This window comes from Carya illinoinensis, chromosome 13 (assembly GCF_018687715.1).
Source record: "Carya illinoinensis cultivar Pawnee chromosome 13, C.illinoinensisPawnee_v1, whole genome shotgun sequence".
NCBI lineage: Eukaryota > Viridiplantae > Streptophyta > Magnoliopsida > Fagales > Juglandaceae > Carya > Carya illinoinensis.
Window position 1 is genome coordinate 15,081,685 of NC_056764.1, and position 25,334 is coordinate 15,107,018.

The window sequence follows — 25,334 nt, forward strand, 5'->3', positions numbered from 1 at the left end:
ACGGTATTCCTCCGCCACAAGTGAGGGTTTATTAATAAATTCGGGCGGGGGTCACTAATGGACATATGACTGCTCTCTCTTTAATTTTTTTTTTTAAAATACATGATATCTCTTATCACATAAATCTATCTCATATCATGCTCAAAATATTATTATTTCTATTGATTTGCATATATGCAATTTTTTATTTATTTTTTTAATTTTTTTTTTGTATAGGTACAATGGGTCCAAAAAAGAAGGCAAAGACTACCATACCACACTTGCGAAGACAATCTACAAGACTACAAGCTGTCCATAGTGAGACACAATCTAATAGGATGGCCCATTCATTACCCTCTGTCAATGGGCTACCCCTTTCCGTTAATAGGATGGTGGAGTCATCACCTTCTATAGATTGTCCTTCACAACCATCATTATCTTCATAGGAAGAGACCCAACCTTCTACATCTAGCCAAATGAGCAGAGAGACCGAGCCATGCACATTTGTACCAATAGCACCTAATTCAGAAGCAGAAAATGTCGACTCGTGTTCAAACATTGGAGATCGCTTTGTCGTCGTCGTAGGTATGTTTCTGTTCTTCTTACTTATTATTTATTTAACTATGAATAAAGATTTACAAAATGCTAACAATGTAACTCAATCCATTTTTGCAGATAGTAATGGTGATCGAGTAAAGAGACTATTGCACTCGATTCCTGACATTTAGCATCTTCTAGAAGGGGAGTGAATTGAAATGGAGCTCAATCTTCTTAATCACCCTATAAAAAAGCAAGACTCAAAGGTGGTAAGGTTTGGTGGTCTGATAGCGAGAAGTAATAAGTTGGTTCCAATAATTTACAAAAATTGGAGGTTGGTGCCTAAAACCGTGAAGGAGGAAGCTTGGGGTCTTATAAATGTATGATTTTTTATAAAATCATATTAAAACATTATTATTAATTAATAGGTATATTTTGAAATTTGTTTTTAGAAAGCTACTCACACACTTGTGTAAATTTATTTTGACTGTAGGGCAAGTTTAAAGTTCTTGATGACAAATTGGATGTATTCAAAAAATAGATGCTAAAGGACTTGGGGAAGAAATGGAAAGACTACAAGCATGAGTTGAAGAAAAATTTACTTAATGAAAGAGACACCTCTTCAGCACAAGTTGTGGCAAGGGCAAGTCCCGATATAGTGGACTTAGAGCAACTAGCAGAGTTGGCCAATCTTTGGTTCGATCCAGAATATATGGTAACAGCGTGCACATTTTTGTTATAGATTTATAAATTCAACCAACTAGTTATTTTCATAATTCTCATAATCTTTGTGATGTTGTAGTCAAAATATAATAAAAACAAGGAGTGTCGTAAGAAGCAGGTGATTGTTCACAGCGGAGGATCGAAAAGTTTAGCAAGATATGCCCATGATATGGTATTTATTTAATTAATATTTATTTATTGTTGAATATTTGTTAGTTCTTTGTTTTCGATATATGTGTTTAATCTAAAATATTGGAAGCAGAAAAAATCAACTGGGGCATTGCCAAGTCGAGCCCAGTTGTTTGTCAAGACCCATAAGAAAAAGGATGGCACACATACAATGATGAAACGAGAAAGAAAGTGGTATGTTTATTTTCAAATTTATTACTTTTTAATTTTAATGGATTTATAAGATGGAGAATAATGTGTATTTTTTATTGTCTATTACATGTTGAGATGAAGGAACTTTTAACACAAGACACAAATCCTATAGAAATGGGGTCTGGAGGAACCATGACTTGGAAATTAGATGATGTTTATTCAAAAGTTATGGGCCTAGAATGGTCTGGACGTGTGCGCGGTTTGGGGTTTGGGACAACCCCTATAAGGCAAATTTGTCAACATTCACTACCAACTTCAAACCAAGAAGATGGTATATCAAATGAAGAGTTTGATAAAATGTGGAACAAATTAACTGAATTGCGGAACTTAATAAACACATTCGTGCATGCACAGGTGAGCACCCCACATATGTTTAGTTGATATCAGTCAACCTTATTTTGGAATTTTTGGACCCTCATTTGAATTCATATTCTGGCTTCAGGACAAAATCAAAATGAGAATGAAGAGGAAGAGAAAGATGAAGAAGAGGAAGAAGATCAAGAGGAAGAGAACGATGAGGATAATGATTGATGGTCAGGATTATAAGTTAGACTATAATTGAGACTATATTTATAGTATTTGTCATATATCGACGTTTGCTCTGTTTAATGGTATTTGCAACTTTCCTTAATTAAGACTAAATTTATGGTTATACCATATATCGACGTTTGCTTTGTTTTGCTAAGTTGGAATTAGGATGGATTATAAAAGGATAAGTGCTGGATTATGCATTAGTTTTACTACTCTTTTTGGAAGTTGTGAATCTTAGTATGATGTTTAACATATTTTGTCATATAATTCGCAAACGCCACATTCTTTTTAAAAAAAGAATAAATATGAGATTCATATTAAAAGATTAAATTTTTAATAATAGACTATTTTTTTCAAAATGAATATTGTACGACACTTGCACAATTTTTAAAAGGAATGCACAATACTTACATTATTGTATTGTACATTATTTATTAAATATTAAAGGAAAGAAATTAAACAACATCACATTAAGATCTTGACGTGTGAACTCTCGTTTTTAGTTCTATTTAACCTCCCTCCCTCCAAAACTAGAATGCGGTATATGACATTTATAGGTATGGCATCCTAGAAATTCAACTAAGATTTTGTGGGTATTTTCGTATCATTTAAATATTTTTTTTTTGGTATTTTTATTATTTATTATACTATCAATAAATTTATAATAGCCTTCATCCTTAACGCTATATATTATTACCGGCGTCACGATAAATATTTCGACGCATTTATCAATTACCGGCGTTTCATTGATCAATTTTCAGCATTTTGGTGAACGCCACCAATGCTATATAATTATTACCTACGTAATAATATAAACGCCAGAAAACTACTTATTTACTAGCATAAAATTAATCAATGACCGGCATTTGTTCAAACGATATAAACACCGAAAAACTCAATACTTTATCGGCGTAAACTATATCAATTGTCGGCGTTTTGTGAAATGCTGCTGATGCTATATATTATTACCGGCGGTAGATTAAAAATGCCGACAAACATGGTTAATATAACGGTGTATAATTAATAATGTATTGCCGTTTGTTTAAACGCCACAAAAAACATACATTATTACCGGCGTAACAATCTAAATGCCAGGAAACTACTAATTTTCCGGCGCATAATTGCTATCTTGCCGCCAAACCTATATATTATTACAGGCGTAAAAATTTAAACGCCGGGAATCTCAATAATTTACCAACGGAAATATTAAACACCGGTAAATTTATATATCTACTGGCGCATAAACAAATGCCGTGGATGTAAACGCCGCCAAATTTGCTTCTTTTTTTTTAGTGAATTATGGTGAGAGAGAGATTTACCAACCAAAAACAGAGTATAGATGCGGATGAAATGAGTTTGGTGAGAAACCAGAGGAATGAGTTCTAGATTGCTTAGCAATGTTAGCATTGGCGGCATTATATATAACCCAAAACCCAGTGGGAAAATATTGTCAAATTTATATATATATAATGCAATTTTGTTTTATTTTTTATTTAATAGAAATCACCCCTTTTCCTTTTGATTAAGTTTATATTTATTAGATATTATAATTTCTATTATAATTTTTTTTATTTCCTCCATAATAATTAGATGATAATCTGTTGAATGCGTTATAATCTGTTAGCAATTAATACTTGTGGTATTAGAAGAACAAGGGGCAAAAACGTAAAATTAAAAGTAGAGTTTTTTATTAGTTTAAAAGTAAAAGCAACTCAGGGGTAAAAATGTAACTACACAACAAAAAAAGAAAATTACTGTTCATTACTGTTCATGTGGGATAGACACTTATTATAATAGATATATATACACATGCATGCATATACATAAATTCAACTTTGGTATACAAATTCAAATTTGGTATTAATATTTGAGTGATTTTCTTTTTTTTTTTTTTTGATAAATAATATTTTAGTGATCGTATTTACAACTTTGGTATATAAATTCAAATCTTTTGATATTTAGGATTTTACTCAATTTTAAACTGATTTTAAGTGATAAAAAAATATTGATGTGATTTATCAATTTCAATTTAAAGTTTTACAATTTTAACTTATTTTTCAATTAATTTATATTATTATAAAAATTATATATAATATAAAAATATTATATATAATATTAAAAAAATAATTTAAAATAGATATTATATAGAATCAGTCCAGTTCAATCTGGGCCTAAAAAGCCTAGAACCAGAAACAGATTGATTCCAGCTGGTTTTGCCATTACGAAAACCGATCGGTGTCCCCTTTTATTTTTACACTCTTAGATGATGGTGGTTTTTTAACAAATATTAAAGGACATAGCTAACCTGATATACCAAGTTACTAACAAAGCTTAGGCTCTAATTTATTATTATTATTATTTTTTTTTTTGTAGAATATTAAAGCTAAAATTTGCTTTTTTTAAGTGAGCATATTACAATATGAATATATATATATATATAATAGTTATAAGATACTATAGTCAAATAGATTAGAGGTCCCAACAATAATTCCTGTTAACAATGTGTTTCGTATAGCTTTGGGCTGAGCTCTCAGTAGTTTGGGTCTTTTGATTATGGGACCTGCAACAAGGAAGAGAGAATTGGGAAGAGTGGCCTTGGGGTGGCTCGAGTAACCTCTGATGCCTAAGTGAGTAATAGATTTCTAAGAAGTAAGAGAAGAGAGTGAATGCAGAGTTTTAGCGGAAAGATTCGATTAGAGAGAAAGCCAATCCCTTTATCTGAAGGTCAAGGGACCTTATATACCCAGCCCAAAGGGTCAGATGGCCATATCCTGTGGCCTAGGGGGAAGGGAAGTCCTCTTGGAGCTCCCTCTGCCATACTATCTTTAATACAGTGTGGCCCTCTCGGATCAGTTATTAATGCAGAGTAATTGTCTGGTGAACTCATTTAATGCAGCGTGATCTTTTGATGCTGCTTTGAGTCTAGTCTCTTCCTCTTGGTGTGCTTCCTTATCCTTCCTTCGACTTGACTCACCGCGCTTCCCCTATAACGTCTCATCTTGGTTCGGATAGTTATACCCAATTTATATGGGTTACGAGTTCTTCTCGAGCCATTGGGAGGCTCCTATGGGTTTGGGCTGAGCCCTTTTGAGCTATATGGAATATGAGGAACTTGCATGATGTTGGGCTTGGGCTGGCCCCCATGGGCCTCAGGCCCTTGACAAAAATACCCCAAACAATTCCAATTTAGCTAATACAACGTAAAAATTAGAAATAAAAATGTGGGATTTTGGGCTACTTGGAGCACTTTTGATACAATTCATTACTTACAAAGGAGATCCACTTGGAGCACTTTTGATACAACTCAGATGTCAAAACATGATACCATGATCAAATGTCGTGATGGATTGGTGTGTGCTGCAGTTTGTTGGTATGGATTGATTGAATGTGAGTATCATTTCCTTTTTCTCTCGATCTTTGGATAGGAGAAGCGAGAACATAGAAAAAATATAACATGCGGCATATTGTATAAATTGCCAGCAAATGACTGTCAATAGTAGTATTGGCACGTGGCCTCCATACGCCAATGGGGGAGAAAGGAGTTTAACCTGATCTCAAAGACCCAAGGCTACTAATTACATCAATGTTGTGCATGGCGGCAAAAATATCTCTTAATAAGGCACTCTTTTTTTATGATCTTCTCTTACATATCGAAGGATCAACGGTCGAAGAATCTTGTGGAGTGGCATGTATTAGTCGTGAGTGGCCGAAAGGTAAGAAACCAACCCATCTTCGTTCTATAGTCAAAAAATAATAAAAATAATAGTGAAAAAAACTCTAGATAAAAATAAATGGGTTATCAGGGTTTTGGCTGGAGAGGCTGCGAAGAGAAGTTTTTAGTAGTTTTGAAAATGTCTTTAATCGTCGAGTACACCAATGACGAGTTTAAAAGACTCACGGTGCGAAGTATAAAGGGCGCAAAGGTGAACAAACCACGTCAAACACCAATAACGAGTCTAAAAGACTTACGATACCAAGTCAAAAGGACGTGGAGGTCAATAGACCACACCACCTTTAAACACCAAAAAATGCTCACCTTCATCCAACATAGATGCCTCTTCCCCTATGGTGAAAAGGGGGACTTCGGTCAAAAGAGACAGCTATTACACATTAATTACTCACACTACAGATATTTCTTATCAACCACTTAAGAACTATCAAAATGTTTGTAATAAATAGAGATACATTGGTGGTGACGTGGATCTTCAATTAATTATTTTGTATTTAATCTTCTTCAAAATATTTATCATAAGACATGGTTTAAAAATTAAATAATTTAAGATTTTCAAATTTCAAAATTTCAAAATTTCAAAATTTACACGTTATTTATTAGGAATGGAGGTCATGTGGATCTTGTATCGTTTATTTTGTATTTGACATAATTTATTATTGAAAAAATTTAGTTAGAAGTCTTATTCTTTTTACATTCTTAATATCTCTGATGTGGTAATTAGAAGTTTCATATTCCCCACTCGTTGGCTGCTCCTCGTTTCCTCTGTGGATTCAGACGCATTCGTGCATTGCAAAAGCGATTGTTGCTGTTGTGGGTGTTCGCTGATCTCTAAGGTACCGTTTGGCCACTGAGATAAGATACAAATTTCTTATCCCAATTTTCATCTTAGCTAAAACCATATTACCAAACGGTGAGATCGGATACAACTAAAAGCTAAAATTTTGAGTCTTAGTGTACTGTAGCCGAATTGATTTCCGTCTGATAGGAACACTGGTTACATAATGACTATTGTCCTTGAGTGTAAGATACGGCTACCGTTGTTGGACTTTCCTAGTCACCAGAAAACCTCACTGCAGCACTCTTTCTCAAGTCACTCCAAAAAACTGAACTGCAAACCCAGCTGCCTTTCTTCACTGACAATGACTCCCTTCTTCCTTCTGATGAAGAAATCCCCAAGTGCTGAAATCCTTCCTTAGAATTTGTTGGTCACGCCGCAGCCCAAAATGTTTCCACTCTATACGCATGGGATGGAGTTTGAAGGTGAGGAAAAACTGAGGTCATCGACTGCTTGAAGGTGAGCTTACCAGTGAACCAGTAGATTTTCAGTAGATTTTCCTATGTAATTTTCATGTTATTTGATTTTTACAAAACTTGCCCAAATTCATTTCTAGTATGTACCTTCATTGTTCGGAATTAAGTAATGCCCTGTGAATATTTGACACACCCAGAATATGGTAGGTTTTCATATCCTTGATTGGCGTCAATGTTGAGGCCGTGCGAATATCAGTACAGAAAACTCATGTGTAGGACACCTTCTCCTATTTATATTAGAGCGGAATCTCTCCGTAAAGGCTGTTTCAGTCTAACTTGAGGTTGAGTGATCTGACCTCTATACACACAGTAACCACGCGTGGTTTCTCTGTATGATTTGGTGCGGATTTTCTCAGTTGTAAAATCTCAAATGGTGTATAAAAGCATTCACCCTAAGCTGAGGGGAAAAATTGCCATGAACTCCATCAACAAAATATCTGGTGCGCACAAACCTTCCCTCCGTCGCCGTCAGTTGTGGACCACTACAGGTCGTAGGACAAGGTCCTACTAGGTAACCTTCTTGGCCCCTATTAATTGAGGTAATTTTAAATTTTTGGTGAAATTTGGTTGGCTGAATAATTGAATACAATTTGCACGTATTGTATGATGCCTTTCTTGAATCTCCTCTCCTTCTTCTCTCTTTGTCTCTGTCTCTGTCTCTCTCTCTCTCACACTTATGTTGATCACTGTCATAACGTGTTTGATAGAATCTGAACACTTCTTGCTTTTCTGAATCCTTCACTTGCCTTTCTTTCACAACCTGGGGTTGTAGTTGTTGTGAAGGACTTTCCTTAGAGCCTCCCGATTGCGTATGAAGTAGAGAGAGAACCCATGTCAAGGTCACAACTGGTAGGACCTTTAAAATAACAGATAAGGTTCTAAAAAAGTGGTAAAATTAGACTATTATTGGAATATCCCTTTCAGGTCATAGTCAAGTGTGCGAGTATGATGTATTACGAAGCAAATGTGTACATATATGGAGCTTGAGATCATGGACTTGGATTTCTACACTTGTATAGTCACAGATTGCTACTTGTACAAATACTGTTTTAACAACATGCTAAAACATTGAAGAGACACAAGAAATCACACTATCGAGTGGTAAAGAAATTACCTATGTTGTTAATGTTACTTAGGTGACGTGGGGTCCTTTTCTATATATGATACTGCCAGAGTATGAGCAAGTTATAACCTTTAGAAACTGATCCTAGGAGAAAATAATAATTAATGAGAAAATAGAGAAACACATTATAGTAATTAATGAGAAAATAGATAAATTTGCCCCGAAATTTCTGATATTACTAGTGTCGATACTAATTCGTTGATCAGGATCCAACTCAATCCAACTCCAGTTGGGAATTAATTTAGAAACAGCCTTGTGTGATGGAGAATCGAGCAGGTACTGTCCTATGTTGGTCACTAGTTCGGTTGACTAAAATATCTAGGTCCATCCACTTAATTTTAATCATTGCCAATCCAATGCTCTTAAATGCTAAGCGTAATGCGCAGCCAATAGGCAAGGCTTAGGCTATAGATCACCTCTCTTGGTGAAGAGTAGGAACGATGTAAAAATCCTATCTTAAAGTGTCTATCGAGTATGCTGCATTTAGGCCGTAGAGAGATGGGCATCAATTAGTCTCTAAAATTTGTTCCAAGCTAGAAAGATATTTGTTTCTATTATGTTTCAAGGGAGAACTATCATGCAAAAGTCAACACATAAAGCTGCTTAATCTACTATCGTTGGCAATATTGCCCCAAGGTAAAGTGAGAGACCCAATGAGTAAATTGGTTTTAGAGTCCATTTCTCTCTTGCATTGTCCCAGAAAATGTTACAGCTTAGAGACAGAACACTCATGATCAATCAGAGAGAGAGAGAGAGAGAGAGAACCCCTGTTTTCGAGGATGCCAAACGCCTTTCAGATTTGTCTAAACCATAGTGTTCAAAGTTAAAAACCCCTTCGAGACAATACCGTTACCCTGCATTTTTGGATTTGTCTGCAATCACATGGATTGGAATACTAAACGATATAATAATTACTATTGAGTTCACATTATATAGGAAAAATTTATTTATGAACCTCCATATCATCTTATTAAACAAAAAACTAATAGCTGGAATGAGAATCATGGATCAACTTGCGTAGTGCAGGAAACAGATGTGCATGGGGTAGATATGGAGGTTCATGGGTTTCGTAGAGGGGCTCTATTCTCTAGTATTTTGCTAGGCTAAGGAAGAAGTGGTAATTAAAGTGTGGATTCCATTGGATATTCCTCGAGAAACGACCCCCCCACCTCGTGTCAACTACTCACGAGATTTTGTGTATATTTTTCATTTTTTACTGCAGTCACTGTTTAAACCAAATGTAGCCAACTTCTTTATGACCTGCATTGTATTATTACTAGAATTGAAATTTTGTGTCAGCTAAAATGGAGAGAGTTTTGAAGTTTCTACACTCCCTGGTTAGACCAAAGTATCCAACTTGTTTATGACCTTCAATTTATTGTTATCAAACCCAAAAACTTGTTGTTTAGAGAACAGATGTCAGTTTAATCCATGTTTAATTTATTTTTCTCCTAACTTCTTACATGGTTTTATGTTGTGTAGCCTTACTACTTGCGCTTATCATCTACATCATCACCTCGACAGGTAACATTATTTCATTTATTATTTATGTATAATGGTGTTTCTTTGTATTAAAATACAAGGAATCGTCTTGATATGCCTATGTAACCGACTATAAATGACTGAGAAATTATAGAACATTATTCTCGTATTATTTTAATATACACGTCTACATCTACCATGTCTAAAATAATAAATCATAATGCACATTTATGCCTATTATGGGTCATTCTATTCAAATGCATTATAGTAATCGGTTTACTTTTTGAACATCTGATAGCACCATATGGATGACCCGAATGAAGTGATACGTGATCAGCTATTGTGGGATGATGGGATGGAGGATGTCCTCATTAATTTCTTGTACGATGATAGCATTTTCGGAAGAATTCGGGGTGGGAAGATCACCCACAACGACCATGTTCGGCTTGCTGAACGATTGTCCAATTATGGGACGAAGAAGTTTAACTCTGAGCAAGTCAAAGGAAAAATTGCTCGCCTGAAAAGAAGGCAGAGAGAATTCACAAATCTGATGAGGCAAACAGGGTTGGGCTGGGATCCAGAAAGGAAGGCTCCAGTGACTAGCGAGGAACACTGGGCAAATGCAATCAGGGTACATATCATTATAATTATATGACAAACTTCAATTTTTTCCCGAGCTTACATTTAGTTACTAATTTTTAATATTTACGTATTTTTGTTTTTTTTTAGGTGAGAAACTCATTCAAGCATTTTAAGAGTAATGGATGCCCTCGGTATGAAGAGTTATGTGCTATCTTTGGGTGTTCTGTTGCTATGGGAACCCTCCATCGGGCATTGATTGAGCCCGCCCCAATTAGTGAGGAGGAGGACCTACTTGACGAGGAGTTGTGAAACCAAGGAGAGCCATCCCAAGATGATGAAGGGGGCCCATCACCACCTTCTCCCATGTATGGATCCACGCAATCAAGACTACCATTATCCGCCGCATACAGTAGTGGATCTCATCGACGCCAGAGGGCCGGGCCTTCCCACTCAGCTGTCATGAATGAGCAAATGAGCAGGACCTTGGAGGCAATTGAGAAAAGTTCTGAAGCGAGGAGAATGGCTGTTGAGGAGTGGAGGGCCTTGAAGCACAGTAAAGACAACAACATGGAGACTGAAGGTGTTGTGTCTAGCGATACTCGTATGTGCTGCTTTCAGTTGCTTGACGAAGTTGAGCCTCGCTTGCCTTTTGATCAATGGAACAAGGCCTTTAGTAAATTAACCGGTGATGACGCATTGCAGAGATCGTTCGTTGTGATCTTTGCGGAGCACAGAGCAGAGTGGGCCTGGAGTTTATAGCTGGGTGTTCTTGTTGATGACTATTTTAATAGATCTCTTAGGGTTTAATTTATTTGCACATGTTTGGTTGACCACCTTTATCACGGACATTTGAATCTTAAAACTAGAGTTTTCATTTCGTTACTTGTATGTTTATTCAAACAATGACGGCTTGCTACTACTACTTTGATGAGTTTTTTTTTTATAAAATTTACACTATTAAGTACATGGAATGATTTCGCATAGATATCCCTATTACTTAAGTTGGAAAATTTATTTAATGCACGCGCACAATAATTTCTTTCAGAATGCTCGATAATGAATTCCCAAACGATGATCATCCTTTGCTAGGAGATGGAGATGTTGATGCAATAGATGAGGCGTACATGGTGTGGCTGATGTGGATGACAAATGAGAATGGTGGCGGTCGATACCCTATGCCCCAACACAATATTGGCCTTCGGGGGGATCAATATATCCAGGGTGTTTTGAATGGGAACCCTCAGAACTGCATTGAAATGTTTCACACGGAAGTTACCGCATTCGAGTATATATGCCAAGTGTTGCGGGAAACTATGATAATGGGGCCTACTGAGAGAACCGAGTTGGAGGAATCATTGGCCATCTTCTGCCTTATTGTTGGTCATGGACAAGGTCAGCGTGTTGTTGCGGACCGCTTTCAACATTCAACTGAGATTATTAACCGGCACGTAAAGACGGTGACGCGGGCACTACATGAGTTAGGGAGGAGTGTGATTAGGCTTACACACACAGTTGGGGTCCATCCATACATTGCATCCAATCGGCACAACTATCCATGGTTTCAGGTAAACACTTTTTATTCGGTTTTTTGTGTAATTAAAAGGTTGTGATAGGGTTACTACGATGTACATGCCTAATAGGGATACAAAGGCGGATATAAGTTTATTATTTCTTCCACATTATATTTTCCTTTTTTAACATCATTAAAAAAGCACAAAATTATTATTGCCACATATCATTGCATTAGTTGTTAGTTAAAAACAAATAATCATCAATAAATAAATAAATGAGGAGGAATTTATGGATAAGGGTATGGGTACTAAAAAATCTAAGATATTTTAATTTAATTATAATGTTATATGTATGTTATGCTTGAGGTGCATTATATAATCCCAATTTTGTAGAACTGTCTTGGGGCAATGGACGGCACAATGATCTCAGTTGCTGCACTCACTCGTCTAGGTAACGCATATAGAATTCGACATAGCCGGATTGCACAAAATGTCTTGTGTGCATGTGACTTTGATATGAAGTTCACATATGTGTATACTGGATGGGAGGGAACAACCTACGATGCACAGTTTTGCATGGATGTGTTGAGTAGACCTGATAACCAATTTACTTGGCCAGCATCAGGTACAATTTCTTTTGGTTAATATAATGAAACAATGTTGTCCATGGATGACTTTCTAGTTATTTATTTGGAAAAATCACTGATTCTAGTTGCCTTATAATGTGGTAGGTTATTATTATCTTGTCGATGCGGCTTTTCCTTGTATTGAAATGTTTATGCCGCCTTATCCAAGAGAAAGATATCACCGATCAGATCGTTATAATGAAGGTGGTTTTCAGGGATATAAAGATTATTTCAACTATTGACATGCCTCGCTACGAAACATTATTGAATGCACATTCTCTTTGTTGAAAAGGAGGTTTCGAATTTTGTATGCCATGCCTCCCTATTGATTGAGCTGAAATATTGCATATTTTAGCTATTTAAAACCAATGTATTTTAAATTCATCATGACATTATTATTGGTTTTAAATGGAAAAATGGTTAAAGTGAATAAATTAAAGTTGTGATTTTAATTGATTAAAAGCATGAATTTCTGCTTGAATTCTACCAACTATTGATTACTGCTCCTAAATCCAATGGTCATGGGAATTTTGGGAGCTCTGATCTTGAGCTTAATTGGATGTTGAGTTGCCGAGTTGGTGGTGATTGGAAGTTTGAGAATTTGTGGTTTAATTGTGCGCTTTGGCATGAGGTTCAGGATCAAGAACTTGGCCTCTGTTACTTCTATACATGCTTGAAATTTAATATGTGCAATTAGGCTTCTTTTGTTTAGAAATTTAATCACCCTCTCACGTTTCATTAAATTTGACAGCCTCTCACACGAAACAAACCATATACATGCAGAACACTTCACATGGTGAGGAAGGGGTTATGTTATAGTTAGTGGATTCACATGGAATTTTGCCTATTGGTAAGGAAAAGGACATGGAGTTCCACGGTCATCCGGAAGTGGTGTCTTATGTTGTTCTTGAGGAGATGTTTCCCGTGGTCCCTGAGGTGGTTGTCATGCCCAGTTCTGGTTCTGTGGAAGTGGCTTAGAAAGACGTGGAACCCATCATGGTGAACAATTCTGAAGAGGTTCCAATTGTTCCTACGGAGGTGGTATCCTCTATCGTTCCTGAGGAGGTTAATGTGCCGCGTTTAGAATATATGTTGACATCTAGTCCTGTGGAGGTGGCTCAGGAAGATTTATTTTCCATCATTGTGAAACAGTTTGAAGTTTTACAAGGTGGAACGGTTGTTGTGCAGAAATCTAAGCGTGTATTGAATGAGGATGGTATTGATATGGTTGAGGCATTTGGCCAATTTATCTGATACTGAAATGGTGGTAGAAAAAGCACTGCTAGAACACTTCACTCGGACAGCAGCAAAGCAGGAACACTCACACAAGCAGCCACATGCAGGACACCAACTCACTGAACGTGCAGCAACCAACTCACACATGCAATACACATGCAGAACACAACCTGCAGCAAGGACAAGCACACATGCAGCAGGTCAGCAGAAGAAAGAAAAGTGCAAGCATCATTCGGACACCATGCAGTGGACACATGCAGCAAAGCAAAACACTCACACGATGCCAGCTCACATGCATCACACGGACAGCACTCAAACAAAAGAAATGCACATGCAGACCATTCACATTCGGACAGCACACACACCCACTCACTCCAAAGTGCAGCAAGGAAAAGCACAACACATTACACATGCATGACAGCAGGAGCACTCGGACAGCAGGAAAAACACATGCACATGCAATAAACCACACACTCACTCGGACATGCTTTGACAGCCAATCAACCAAGCAGCACGTTGCAGACACTCGGACAGCAAAGAGTTTATTCCTCTCTTTCTTTCGATTGGACAGCAGGAGTGAGTATTTAATCAGCTGGAGGCAGCAACACATAGCAGTTTTTTTCTTCGGGGGCAGTTTTAGTTTTAGTTGTTTACTTATTTTATTTTCCATGTATTTAGCTGGAAGCAGCAGCACCGAGAAAAGGGAGTTCAGTTGTTTACTTATTTTCTATTTAGAAGCTAGCATAGCAGCACGGCAGTTTTTAGTTTCTTTACTTGTTTTACTTTCATTTAGAAGCAAGCAGCAGCAGTGCAGTTTTTCTTTTGGACCTATTTTTCTTTTTGTTTAGAAGAAGCAGTAGCTTAGCTTGAAGTTTTCTTTTTCTTGCTTTTCGTTCAGACCGGAGTAGAGTGCTTTATGTTATTTTCTTTCTTTTTCAGACGCTAGGTTGCAGTTAATTTTATTGCTGTTTCTTTTTTCTGTCGTTTACGTTAGAGTGCATTAAGTTACATTGACTTTACTTTTCATTTTCAGCATTTGGAGAGTTCAGTTTTGCTTAGTCGTATCTTTTCGTTGAGAACCAATCTTCTTTTACTTTTCTTTTTTTTTTATTAAGTATTGAGGATTGTTTAGAATTTTATCTCATTAATTGTAATACCTTAATTTCAATCAAGTATGCTAGTTTGTTTCATGAAATAAAGGAATTTTTTTAGAAGTTTTTAGTTAAGTGTACTAGTTTAATTTATTGCAAGAAGGGTTTGGTAGAGAGCTTTTGTTTTTGTTTTAGTTGAGTAGTTTAATTGTTGTTTACTTATTTCATGTTATTTATTTTTATTGTTTCATTAAGCTTTCATTTTAATAATGATTACAATTGTTATGGTTTAATTTGAGAATTTGTGATTTGGATACAATGATAAACCCTAGAATATTGGTTTTATGCATTTTCAATTTTCAATACATGTTTTGTCAATTATTTTCTAATCTAGTTTAGTTCTTAATTTAGTTTTATTAATCTTTGAATTTAATTTGTTAGTCATTTACATTCCAATCCGACAATCAAACATCTAAAAATATAAATCTAGTCCATGACTAGTAACCTCTTTCATCCATTGTACATATCATCCTCTTGTTTTCTCTTTGTGAAGTTTTTCACATTTTTCAACAAGTTTAATTTTAAGTAACTTTCCCTGAGGAGACGATCTAGGAATTTATTCCTAATTATTACACGACATCCTCCTGCACTTGGGATAGCATTAGTGCTACTCATTTTTGAGTGAGTCACCTATCGCCCTGTCAGGCAAGGCATGATCTTTACTGGATGTTGTATACTACACAACATGATAAAAACGGTGACTTCTAATGATGAAATCATTCAGGGTATAATGAATCATCGGTTAGAAATGCAGAATATGGCTACTGAAAATGAATCTGGGGAAACATCTCATGTGGTCGACATGTCCAGTGAATCGGCCCAAGCAATGGGGGCAATGAGGGATGCAATTGCTTTACTGATGTGGGCACATAGATTTGGCCAATGAATGTTCTTGTTGACAAATCTCAAGAGCGTGCAAATAAAGCTGCGAATTTTCAAACATATGTTTCGAAAGTAGGCCATATATATAAAATTCGAATGTAGGCTGACTATATTAATGTATGATCGATGGAATTTAGAAAGACATTTATGACATTCTATAATTTTGATACTCGCTCTAGCTAATCGTCGAGCGAGTGTCGAGCATTCAACTCTGCCTGAGTTCGCTCGAGCATTCTGTCGAGTGACTGTCGAGCGTTCAACTATGCCTGAGTTCACTCGAGCAACTGTCGAGCATTCAACTCTACCTGAGTTCGCTCGAGCGACTGTCGAGCGTTCAACTATGCCTGAGTTCGCTCGAGTGTCCTTCGAGTGACTGTCGAGCATTCTACTCTGTCTGAGTTCGCTTGAGCGTTAAGTCGAGCGATGGTCGAGCGAGTTATAGGTTTTGACCAATGATGCGCACACTTGAAGCCTTTTCGCTTCAATACTTGTTATTATCCCAATTTTTTACATAGGTTCTCACAAGAACATGCCAATCAAAAAAATGTTTGCAAATCACAAATCATAATTCATGAATAGACATGACACGTACAGGTTTTAGAAACAAAAAATTTTTGCACCTGTGTATAATCAGAAATTGAGTTCAAGAACAGCCGGCAAAATGAGATGACAAAAACATCCAAAAGAGCCATCATAAACTGCTGTTCCCAAAATACAAAATGTGTTACTAACAACTTCTGCTCCCTGCATTCGAGTACTGTACTACACTCCCTAATTTATGTCACATCTTTGTTGAAAGGGTCTCAATCATCACCATCTGTGGGATTGCCACCATCCTCATCATCCTCATTAAGTTGCTCTTCGATGTCATTGAAGCGTTGGGTCACAAACTACTGCAGGTTATCAACTTTAACATCTAGGTTATGAACTGTAGCATCGAGGGTATTGAACCAGGCATCAAGGCGGGCTAGGTACTCAAGAACCTGCTGAAGGCTGGGCTTCGTCGAACCGGGTGCCAAAGTGGATGGTGTCGAGCTAGATGGATGAGAGCTGGATGGCCGAGAGCTCGAAGGCTGAGAGGAGGGAGCGGGAGGATGCTCAACAAGGAGAGGGTGTAGGGTGGTATGAGCACGACTAAGTTGTACGGTTAAACGACCAATTGGACCCTTCAGTGCAATTCTAGGCTCCTGTGGCAGAAAAGCAACTGACTGGGAAATGGCTAAAAGAGTGATTAGACAAACAAACGGCAAACTAGTCCATTTTTTGGAGGACTAAAAGGCCTCGAGAATGACCCGACACAGAAGACTTCCTAGATCAATGGAGACACTATTGATCAAAGCATATAGAAGAGTGGCGCGGTCAAAACCCACATCACTCTGATGACCAGTAGGATATAGATTAGTAAGAAAAATCCTACTAAGAATGAGATAGTTAGGTGTAAAACGTACAGTATTGAGACGGGACTTCCCATCCCAATTACTAGACCGGCCACATAGATAGGAAGCAATGACTTGTGGACTGGGAGGAGATGTCCGTGTATAGGGATACCCCGGGTGGGACACACGAGGGGCATTTAGCAGGTCCGCTATCATGCTCGGAGTCACCCGGAAGAAAATGTTCCAGAGACTAACCTCAAAAGAGCCATCATCAGAGATGGCATGAATGTTGGAGTAAAACTCCCGAACCATCTCCACAGAAGGAGTGGGATGACTAGTGGTCAAGACCTGCCACTGGCGAGACTCAAAGATGCGAGGAATGATGGTCTCAGGGAGCTCACCTAGAGAGACGTCACGCTCGGCTATAGGCATATGATGAGAGAAGTTCTAAGTATACAACTCTTGTGCCCTAGCATTATGGAAATGGGCTTGAGCGGGTGCAGGGGGGTTGTGGTGAGGACGAACACGTCAAGACATGGTTTTTGGCTATGGACAGAGTCAATGAAGTTAGACAAGGCCAAAGGTAATGTGAAGACCTGATGAATGCATGTGACATATGTCAATTGCATGATCATGATAGAATCCAAACCTTGACCTTCATGCCAATCATGCCAACTAACGGCTTGATGAAATGCTTGATGGGTATACGAGTATTTCATCAAGCATGTGGTGAACATGCTAAACTAACCATGCCAACCATACTAACACAACAATGCCAACCAACCGAACTAGACACGGTGCATGCCAATGCAAAATGCATGTTTTTTGAGATCCATTTCTAAAAGTGAGTACCAAAGTTTTCGTGATTTGAGATCCATTTCGAGATCCATGTCTAATCTTGTCTGAAACATCCAACATTAATAGGTTTCGTGATTTGAGAGGCAAACTCATTATTTGAGTGCCAATGATTAGACAAGTGCTCCTCATGTAACACGTCATAATAATCCTGAAAATGCCGGTTTTGTTGTGGGAGCAACTGACTTGAGTTGGGCCAGAGGTGCTGTGCAAACATTTTTCTTAATTATTTTGACGAAAAATCTTTTACGTAACTAAGGTAAGTAGTTGCATATGCTAAATCATCATTCAGCAAATAGAATCTTTAAAATGGTGGCAATATAAATTGTTAGCACCTAATAAATCTTCAAGATTAGGCACCACTCTATTCTATTTTGTTGTCACAAATTTTGCTTGAGGTGAGAGAGACAGTAAAAAGACTTTGTATACCACATTCGAGTAAATGCTTGATCTTGTTACTTGTACTATAATTTATAGGCTCTTTAACATCCTCCAAAATTTAATAATTTTGTGAATCCATTGGTTACAAAACAAAACAGGCATGAGTTGTGAGAAAAATAGTGTCGTTGACAAGGAAGTGGATGACTTGGCTTAACATGAACATAATTCTCTGCTTTCAACATTGAGTACTCTACTTACAAATTAAATACACCACTTAGCATGAGATCTTTTACAATTATAAAAAAAGTAAAAAAAAAAGACAATTTTTTTTTTAAAAAAAAAAATTTAACTAGTATGGTGGATTTTGATATGAGCAATATATTTAGGTCACGTGAAAAACAAATGGTCCATGCCTAGTCCAAAAAGACCCATGTGCATGCCAAACTAATACCATAGCTTCACAAATGCTTTTAAGACCCAAACACTTCTATAAAATCCAACATAACACTATGATAGACATGATCTGAGTATGCGAATAATGCTATGCCAATGCATGATGAAAATGAGAAGCCAAACTTTATTGAGGCATTTCACCAAACACTTGGAGTGCATCCTAGTGAGAAACTCGGACATAACCCTTTGGAAGTTTCAAGAGCCTCCTAAATACAAACAATAGACAACAAACACTCCAAAAGTGTTTCAACATACCAAAATGACGGAGGGTTTTCAAGCATTTCACTCCAAAAAGAGCAAACCGAAACCCACAACAAAAACCCCAAAAAAATTCACCATTTCGAAGATAAAGAGAGGAGATGATTCTTACCGTGATTTTTAGAAGGTTTCGTGAAGAAGAATGGAAGAAATCACACCTAGGGCAAGAGAAATGGTTCAAAAGAGCAAAAAGGGAGAAACTGTGAGAAATGAGCTCGAGCCGCGCACAGTTTGCCTTTTATAACAAACTTCGCTCAAGCGGACTTAAACCCTCGAGCGAGGATCGAGCGAATATCGATCGACACATTTATCTTGATATCGCTTGAGCTACTTGTCAAGCGAGATCGAGCGTTCTAATCTGCCTGAGTTCGTTCGAGCTAAGCGTCGAGCAAGGGATGAGCAGTCAACTCTGGCTGAACTCGCTCGAGCGACAAGTTGCGCGAGGGTCGAGCGACTACTTCTGGCTACTGACCAAAGAAGGCACACTTCAAGCCAATATGCTTCAACACTTGTTATAACACAAATTTACACAGGTTTTCACAAGAAAATGCCAAAAAACTCATTTTGCCCTCAACAAAAAATAATATGAGATAAAAAAGTAAATAAGATTAATATTGGCTATATAATTTGTGGGCAGTAGTTCAAATCCTATTATGCTGGTGACCTGCTCAGCTCATAATATCGGGCAAATAAGATCCTTCTATCCATAGTCTAATTCCTTACCAATGAAAATTCTACATTCTATTCAAAAAAGAGCAATTTCCATATAGTTAATATGCACAACCTAATCACTACACCTAAATTTGACAATGAACTTTATCCAACCCAAACAAAAACTATTACAAATGTCAATACCCAGTACAAACAAAACAATTTTCGCTCTTGAATTTTGAGATTCTTCACTTTCTGTCTTACTTTTTCTTCCATTTTCCGAACATTATACTGATGATGTAATACATCATCCCACGTCTTCAGTGCCTTATTCGCTCTTGCACGAAAATTCTTCTCTAATAAATGAAGTATATCCGCCCAAACAAAGAATTCACACTTCGCATTTCCTTCCACCCAGTACGAACTCCCAATTAACATGATAAAAAGCCACCCACAAGAAGCAAATCATATCTGATTGAGCTGAAATATTGCATGTTTTAGCTATTTAAAACCAATGTATTTTAAATTCTTCATGACACTATTATTGATTTTAGATGGAAAAATAGTTAATAAACATAAATACGAATTGTAATTTTTAATTGATTGATATCATGTTTATGCTTAATTTTATAACTATGATTTAATTGGACAATATTTCCTCACATATATAGTTTATTTTTATAATCTATTTTTTTATTTTAATTTATGTTTGAGTGTTATTTTTATCTACTTATTTTCAGCTTGAATAAAATTCACATAGAAGATGACTTTTCAGTGGTTGTTTATAGATACACGCGGGACCAACATTAGTGAAACACACAAACAGAAGCATTTTTACGGAATCAAAACAGGTGGCTGTTGAAAAGAATTGTTGAGCTAGGAGTGAAACACATTGGATATATTAAAAAAAGAATCTCTATTTGGGCGGTGCATGATTGAATTAAGCAAAGTTGAGCTGGAAGAAAGAAGAGAAATGAAAGCAAGGAGCTGGTGGAAACGTGGAGAGGTGAAAAGTCGGTGGGAAAGTAAAAGAAATAAAAAAAGCAAAAGCGAGAGGCACATTTCAACATTTACGGAAAGAATAGGCGTGATTGAAGGAGAGTGGGTGAGCATGGAATTTTATTAATCTGATTACGTAATGATGCTGGACGACAAAGATAGAAAAGGAAAGAAACATGGGACACGGAAAGAGGAAGAAGTGTGAAATGGAAAGGAGAAAAAGTGAGTAGAGAGGGAGAGTAATGAGTGTGTTAGCTGAAGTTAGCTGAACGTGGGGCCCCTCTCGTTAAAGAAAAGAAGTGAGATGTTGGTTGATGGTAGATGCAGCCGAGAGATTGAAGGAGTGAAAGGTGGGGAGTCTGAAGGAGGTGTGGGTTCGGCTTGGTGAGAAGGGGACTTTTCTTGCTTTCTTTTTCGTTCAGGACAGTGGAGGAACGGAGTTTTTTTTTTATGCTTCTTTCTTTTTTTCTTCATTCGGCTGGAGTTGAGGAGTTTAGCTGGAAGTTTTCTTTCAGCCTCCTTATTATTTCGTTCGGGCAGGACCCCTCTAGCTGGAGTGAGACCAGCTGGGGAGAGAGCAGGTTACGTGGTTTTTCCAGGACGGTAGAGAGGGGGAGAGTTGACATGTTGATTCATTGAACGATTATTTTCGGATGTCTGGCCGGCTAGCTGGAGTGAGACCAGCTTGGTGAGAAAGGGAGACGTGTTACGTGACATAGAGAAGCTGGTGAGAACGTGGGGTACGTAGGAGATGAACTTCAAGAGAAGGGAGCTGGAGTGAGACCGGTTGCTGAAACCAGAGGGAACACTTCACCTGGGTTGATTCTGGACGGAAGTGAGATGTCTGGCGGTGAAAAGCTTTAGACGAGAAGTTACGTGAGAAGCTGGGAACGTGAGAAGCTGCAGCTGTTCTGAGTGTGAAGTCTGGAGCTGGTTTCATTTCCTATGTGCTTCGGGCAGGGAAGACAGGAGAAGGCAGGAGCAGGTTTGCAGTTTGGTAGACGCCGAACGGAACTCTAGTTATTTACGGAATGGAGAGGGAGTTTTTAACTCTTATTTTTTTCATTATTTTTTTCATCACTTTTATGTTCTTGTGTTGTTTTCGAGTATTTTATTTTAACATTGTCATGGACCATATTTATTTAATTTCTATAGTGTTTGTAATGAATATGTTTGGCTAAATTTTCATACTAAGGTTAGAGGTGAAATTTAATAATTTACATATTGTTTTCGAATCCACGTAAAATCTATTTTGCGAGCTTGATTGATTGAAAGATTTTATTTGGATAATTTGATTATCTATATACTCGTCTTGATTCATTGTGATTTCCGAATACAGTGAATGCTTGAGGAATCCCTGTGGTATTCAAATAGATTTGTAAATGTTTTAATCATCAATCGTTCACACTCAATCATAAGCGTCTATTTTTCTCGATCTTAAATGCTAAATCTACCAATTAAACGGAATCATTATTCTAGTTTAATTGAAGTAAATTAATCGGAAACAATATCATAAATTATTAGACGGATCCTCGAAACCTTAGTCTTTTTCCATTCATTTTATCATTTCAGTTTGATTCATTTTATCAATCTTCATTTGATTGCACGTTTCGTTTCGTAATTTTGTTTCATTGTCTGAATTTATTTTATTTATCACAAAAGTCAATCCCTGTGGATTCGATCCTGTAAGATACTACAACGCCTGTATACTTGCAGGTAAAACTGCACTAGATTTTTGATTCATTAATTTGAGTCAAAGTTTAGTCGCAACAAGTTTTTGGCGCCGTTGCCGGGGATTGCAACGTGTGATAATTGTTTTTTTTTAGAAAAAGAAAAAAAATTTAGTAATTTTTTGCTAATTGTTTTTCATATCCTTTTTGCAGGTACGATTTGTTTTACGGAAAACAGAGCATGTAACATTGCTTCCATATTCATACCATTTGGTAATCTCGTTTCAAAAATTTTTTCTTTTAACTTTCTTGCTTGTTTAGCATTTTTGTTTTTACTTTTTGGATGTACTCGATCTTCTATGATGAATGATTTCGTGGCAACGTGATCAAACGGGTAGATTGAGAAGAGAGGACGTTGTGGAGCTGTGAACCTTTTCACAGCTTGGGTGACATCTAATCTTTTTCCCTTCGCTCTGTTTATTTTTCATGGTCTTTGATTATCTGCTCTTGTTTGTATGACTAGTTGGACTAGAGACCATACATCTCGACTGTTTAGGACAGAATCATTGACATTTTTTAGCTCTGCATCATCTTCTGTAGAATCATCATCAGACACTGATAGCGTCATGGCTGAAAATGAGAATCATGATAGAGAAATGGGGAATCCAAACAGGACACTTAGAGATTATTTGCAACCTGTTAGAACTAGCACACCCTCATGCATAATTCAACCTTTGGATGCAAACAATTTTAATTTCAAACCTGAAATGATTCCATTAATTCCACATTTTCATGGCATGGATTCTGAGAACCCTTATTTGCATATCAAAGAGTTTGAAGAGGTTTGTTCTACATTCATGGACCGGACTTGCACTAAGGAGGTTATAAGGCTTAAGTTGTTCCCATTGTCTTTAAAAGATAAAGCTAAAACATGGTTGAATTCATTGAGACCTAGAACCATACGTACATGGCAAGAGATGCAAGCAGGATTTTTGAAAAAATTCTTCCCAATACAGAGGACAAATGCTTTGAAAAGACAGATCATGAATTTTTCTCAAAAGGATTCTGAAACTTTTTATCAATGTTGGGAAAGATTCAAGGATCTATTAGATTCATGTCCACACCATGGTTATGAACATTGGCGTGTGATTAGTTTTTTTTATGAAAGTTTGACACCTAAAATGCACCAATTTGTACAAACCATGTGTAATGGAAATTTTTTTGACAAAGAGCCTGAGGAGACATTTGAATATTTTGATTATCTTGCTGGAAATGCCCAAACTTGGGACACAACTGATGTGCATGATAGGTCTAGGCAAGTTGAGTCTAGTCATAGAAAACATACTTTGAATGAAGATGATGATTTGCGTGCGAAATTAACTTTGTTGCCTAGAAAAGTGGAAGCCGTGGAATTGAAGAAAGTAAATGAAGTGCATGCTGTCCCTAAATTTTCTGAGAAGGGTGACATATGTGAGGATCGTGGGCATTCAACTGATGAATATCCCACGATCCCTGCTTTCAAGGAAGTGTTATTGGACCAATCTAATGATTCTGGTCCTTACACTAATTCTTATGATCCAGGATGGAGGAGCCACCCAAATCTCAGTTGGAGGGGTGACCAACATGTAACTTCAGCAACCTTGGCCCCGGAGCCCTCTCAACTGGCAATTCAAGCACCTCCAATGCAAAAGAAGGGATTTGAAGATACAGTTCAGCAGCTGAGTACCCAAGAGGAGGGTAAATTTCCTGCACAGTCACAACCAAATCCACAAGGGCAGCCTCATCAAGTGCAAGCAATAAGTGAGGATCCTACCTTAAAGTCGGTCAAAGCGGTGACTACTTTAAGAAGCGGTAAGGTGGTAGACATTCCTGCACATGAGCCATACAATTCTGGTAAGGTCTCTAACCCTTTTAATAAAAATGGAGAGCATGTTTCTGATGAGCATGAGAAAATTCATTGTCCTATACCTGCTCCTTTTCCTCAGCGATTGGTTCCGTTGCATAAAGATGACTTTGAATTTTTTGATTGTTTTGCAGATTCTTCTATACCACTTCAAGAGACTAAGTGAATGCCTTCTGAATGGTCCACCCAAAATAAACGTCGGTTTCTCTCCGAGCAAAGAAAACAGTTTCAAAAATTTTGCAAATCCCGATGGAGTGGGCCGTACATTGTAAATCCCAGGGAAGTGTCTTGATTTGTTTTTCCTCCTTTACAGTTTTCTTTACTTGCTTTGTTTTTATTTGTTTGTTTGCTTTGATTTTATATTTCATGTTGATTGTTTGTTTTGCTTGCTTGGTTCTGTGCACTTTGTTTTCTGTCGTTCAATTCATTGAGGACTATGTCTCTCACTAGTTGGGGGGTGTAGACAGAAGAAAACGGTCCGTTAGTAGACACTGTAGATAGTTGAAAAAAGATTGGGTCCGTCCGTGACCTGACAAGAGTGGCTGGAGATTTGAAAAAATCGTCTGATGTTGTTGAAAAACGTGATTGAAGGCTCCGAGTTTCTAAGAAATGTCATTTCACCGAAATCACATTGCTTTTTGACTTGGATGATAGCTCGTCTGGTTCTTTGTGCTATCTCTATAAAATCAGTCCTGAACTTCATCAAATCCGCATCAAGTTTTCTTCTCATCTCTATAAACTCATCTGCATTCTTTCAACATTCTGGTTTTTAAGCCTTCTTTTCTTCTGTCAATGGCTCATTCCTCAAGCATCTCTCTAGATCAATCCATGAGGTATTCTGCATCTCAACCTCCTGTCCTTTCTGCGGCTACCATTGGTGCCATGTTGCAACAAGAGAATACGAGTATGGCTAATAAGTCAGACTCCGATGCTATATATGACTTGGTGAGTCTTGGGACTCGCTACTCATCCTCCATTGTTGCTTTTTCCCAGAGGGTAC

The 25,334-nt window shown here is 37.3% G+C and overlaps 2 protein-coding genes and 1 non-coding gene across 3 annotated transcripts; 2 read left to right on the forward strand and 1 right to left on the reverse strand.

The window, feature by feature from the left end:
• The first annotated feature begins 11,428 nt into the window (after nucleotides 1–11,428).
• Nucleotides 11,429–12,761, forward strand: LOC122290983. The gene is made up of 3 exons (XM_043098639.1): nucleotides 11,429–11,947; nucleotides 12,287–12,518; nucleotides 12,625–12,761. The coding sequence occupies exons 1-3, from the start codon at nucleotides 11,429–11,431 to the stop codon at nucleotides 12,759–12,761; spliced, it is 888 nt and encodes a 295-aa protein (XP_042954573.1).
• A 10,185-nt stretch (nucleotides 12,762–22,946) lies between these two features.
• LOC122290772 lies at nucleotides 22,947–24,625 on the forward strand. The gene is made up of 2 exons (XM_043098408.1): nucleotides 22,947–24,324; nucleotides 24,469–24,625. Exons 1-2 carry the CDS (start codon nucleotides 22,947–22,949, stop codon nucleotides 24,498–24,500), a joined length of 1,410 nt encoding a protein of 469 aa, XP_042954342.1. The 3' UTR covers nucleotides 24,501–24,625.
• LOC122293059 lies at nucleotides 23,455–23,562 on the reverse strand. Its single transcript, XR_006237116.1, has one exon. It is a non-coding gene; the product is annotated as a small nucleolar RNA R71 (small nucleolar RNA).
• Nucleotides 24,626–25,334: the final 709 nt, after the last annotated feature.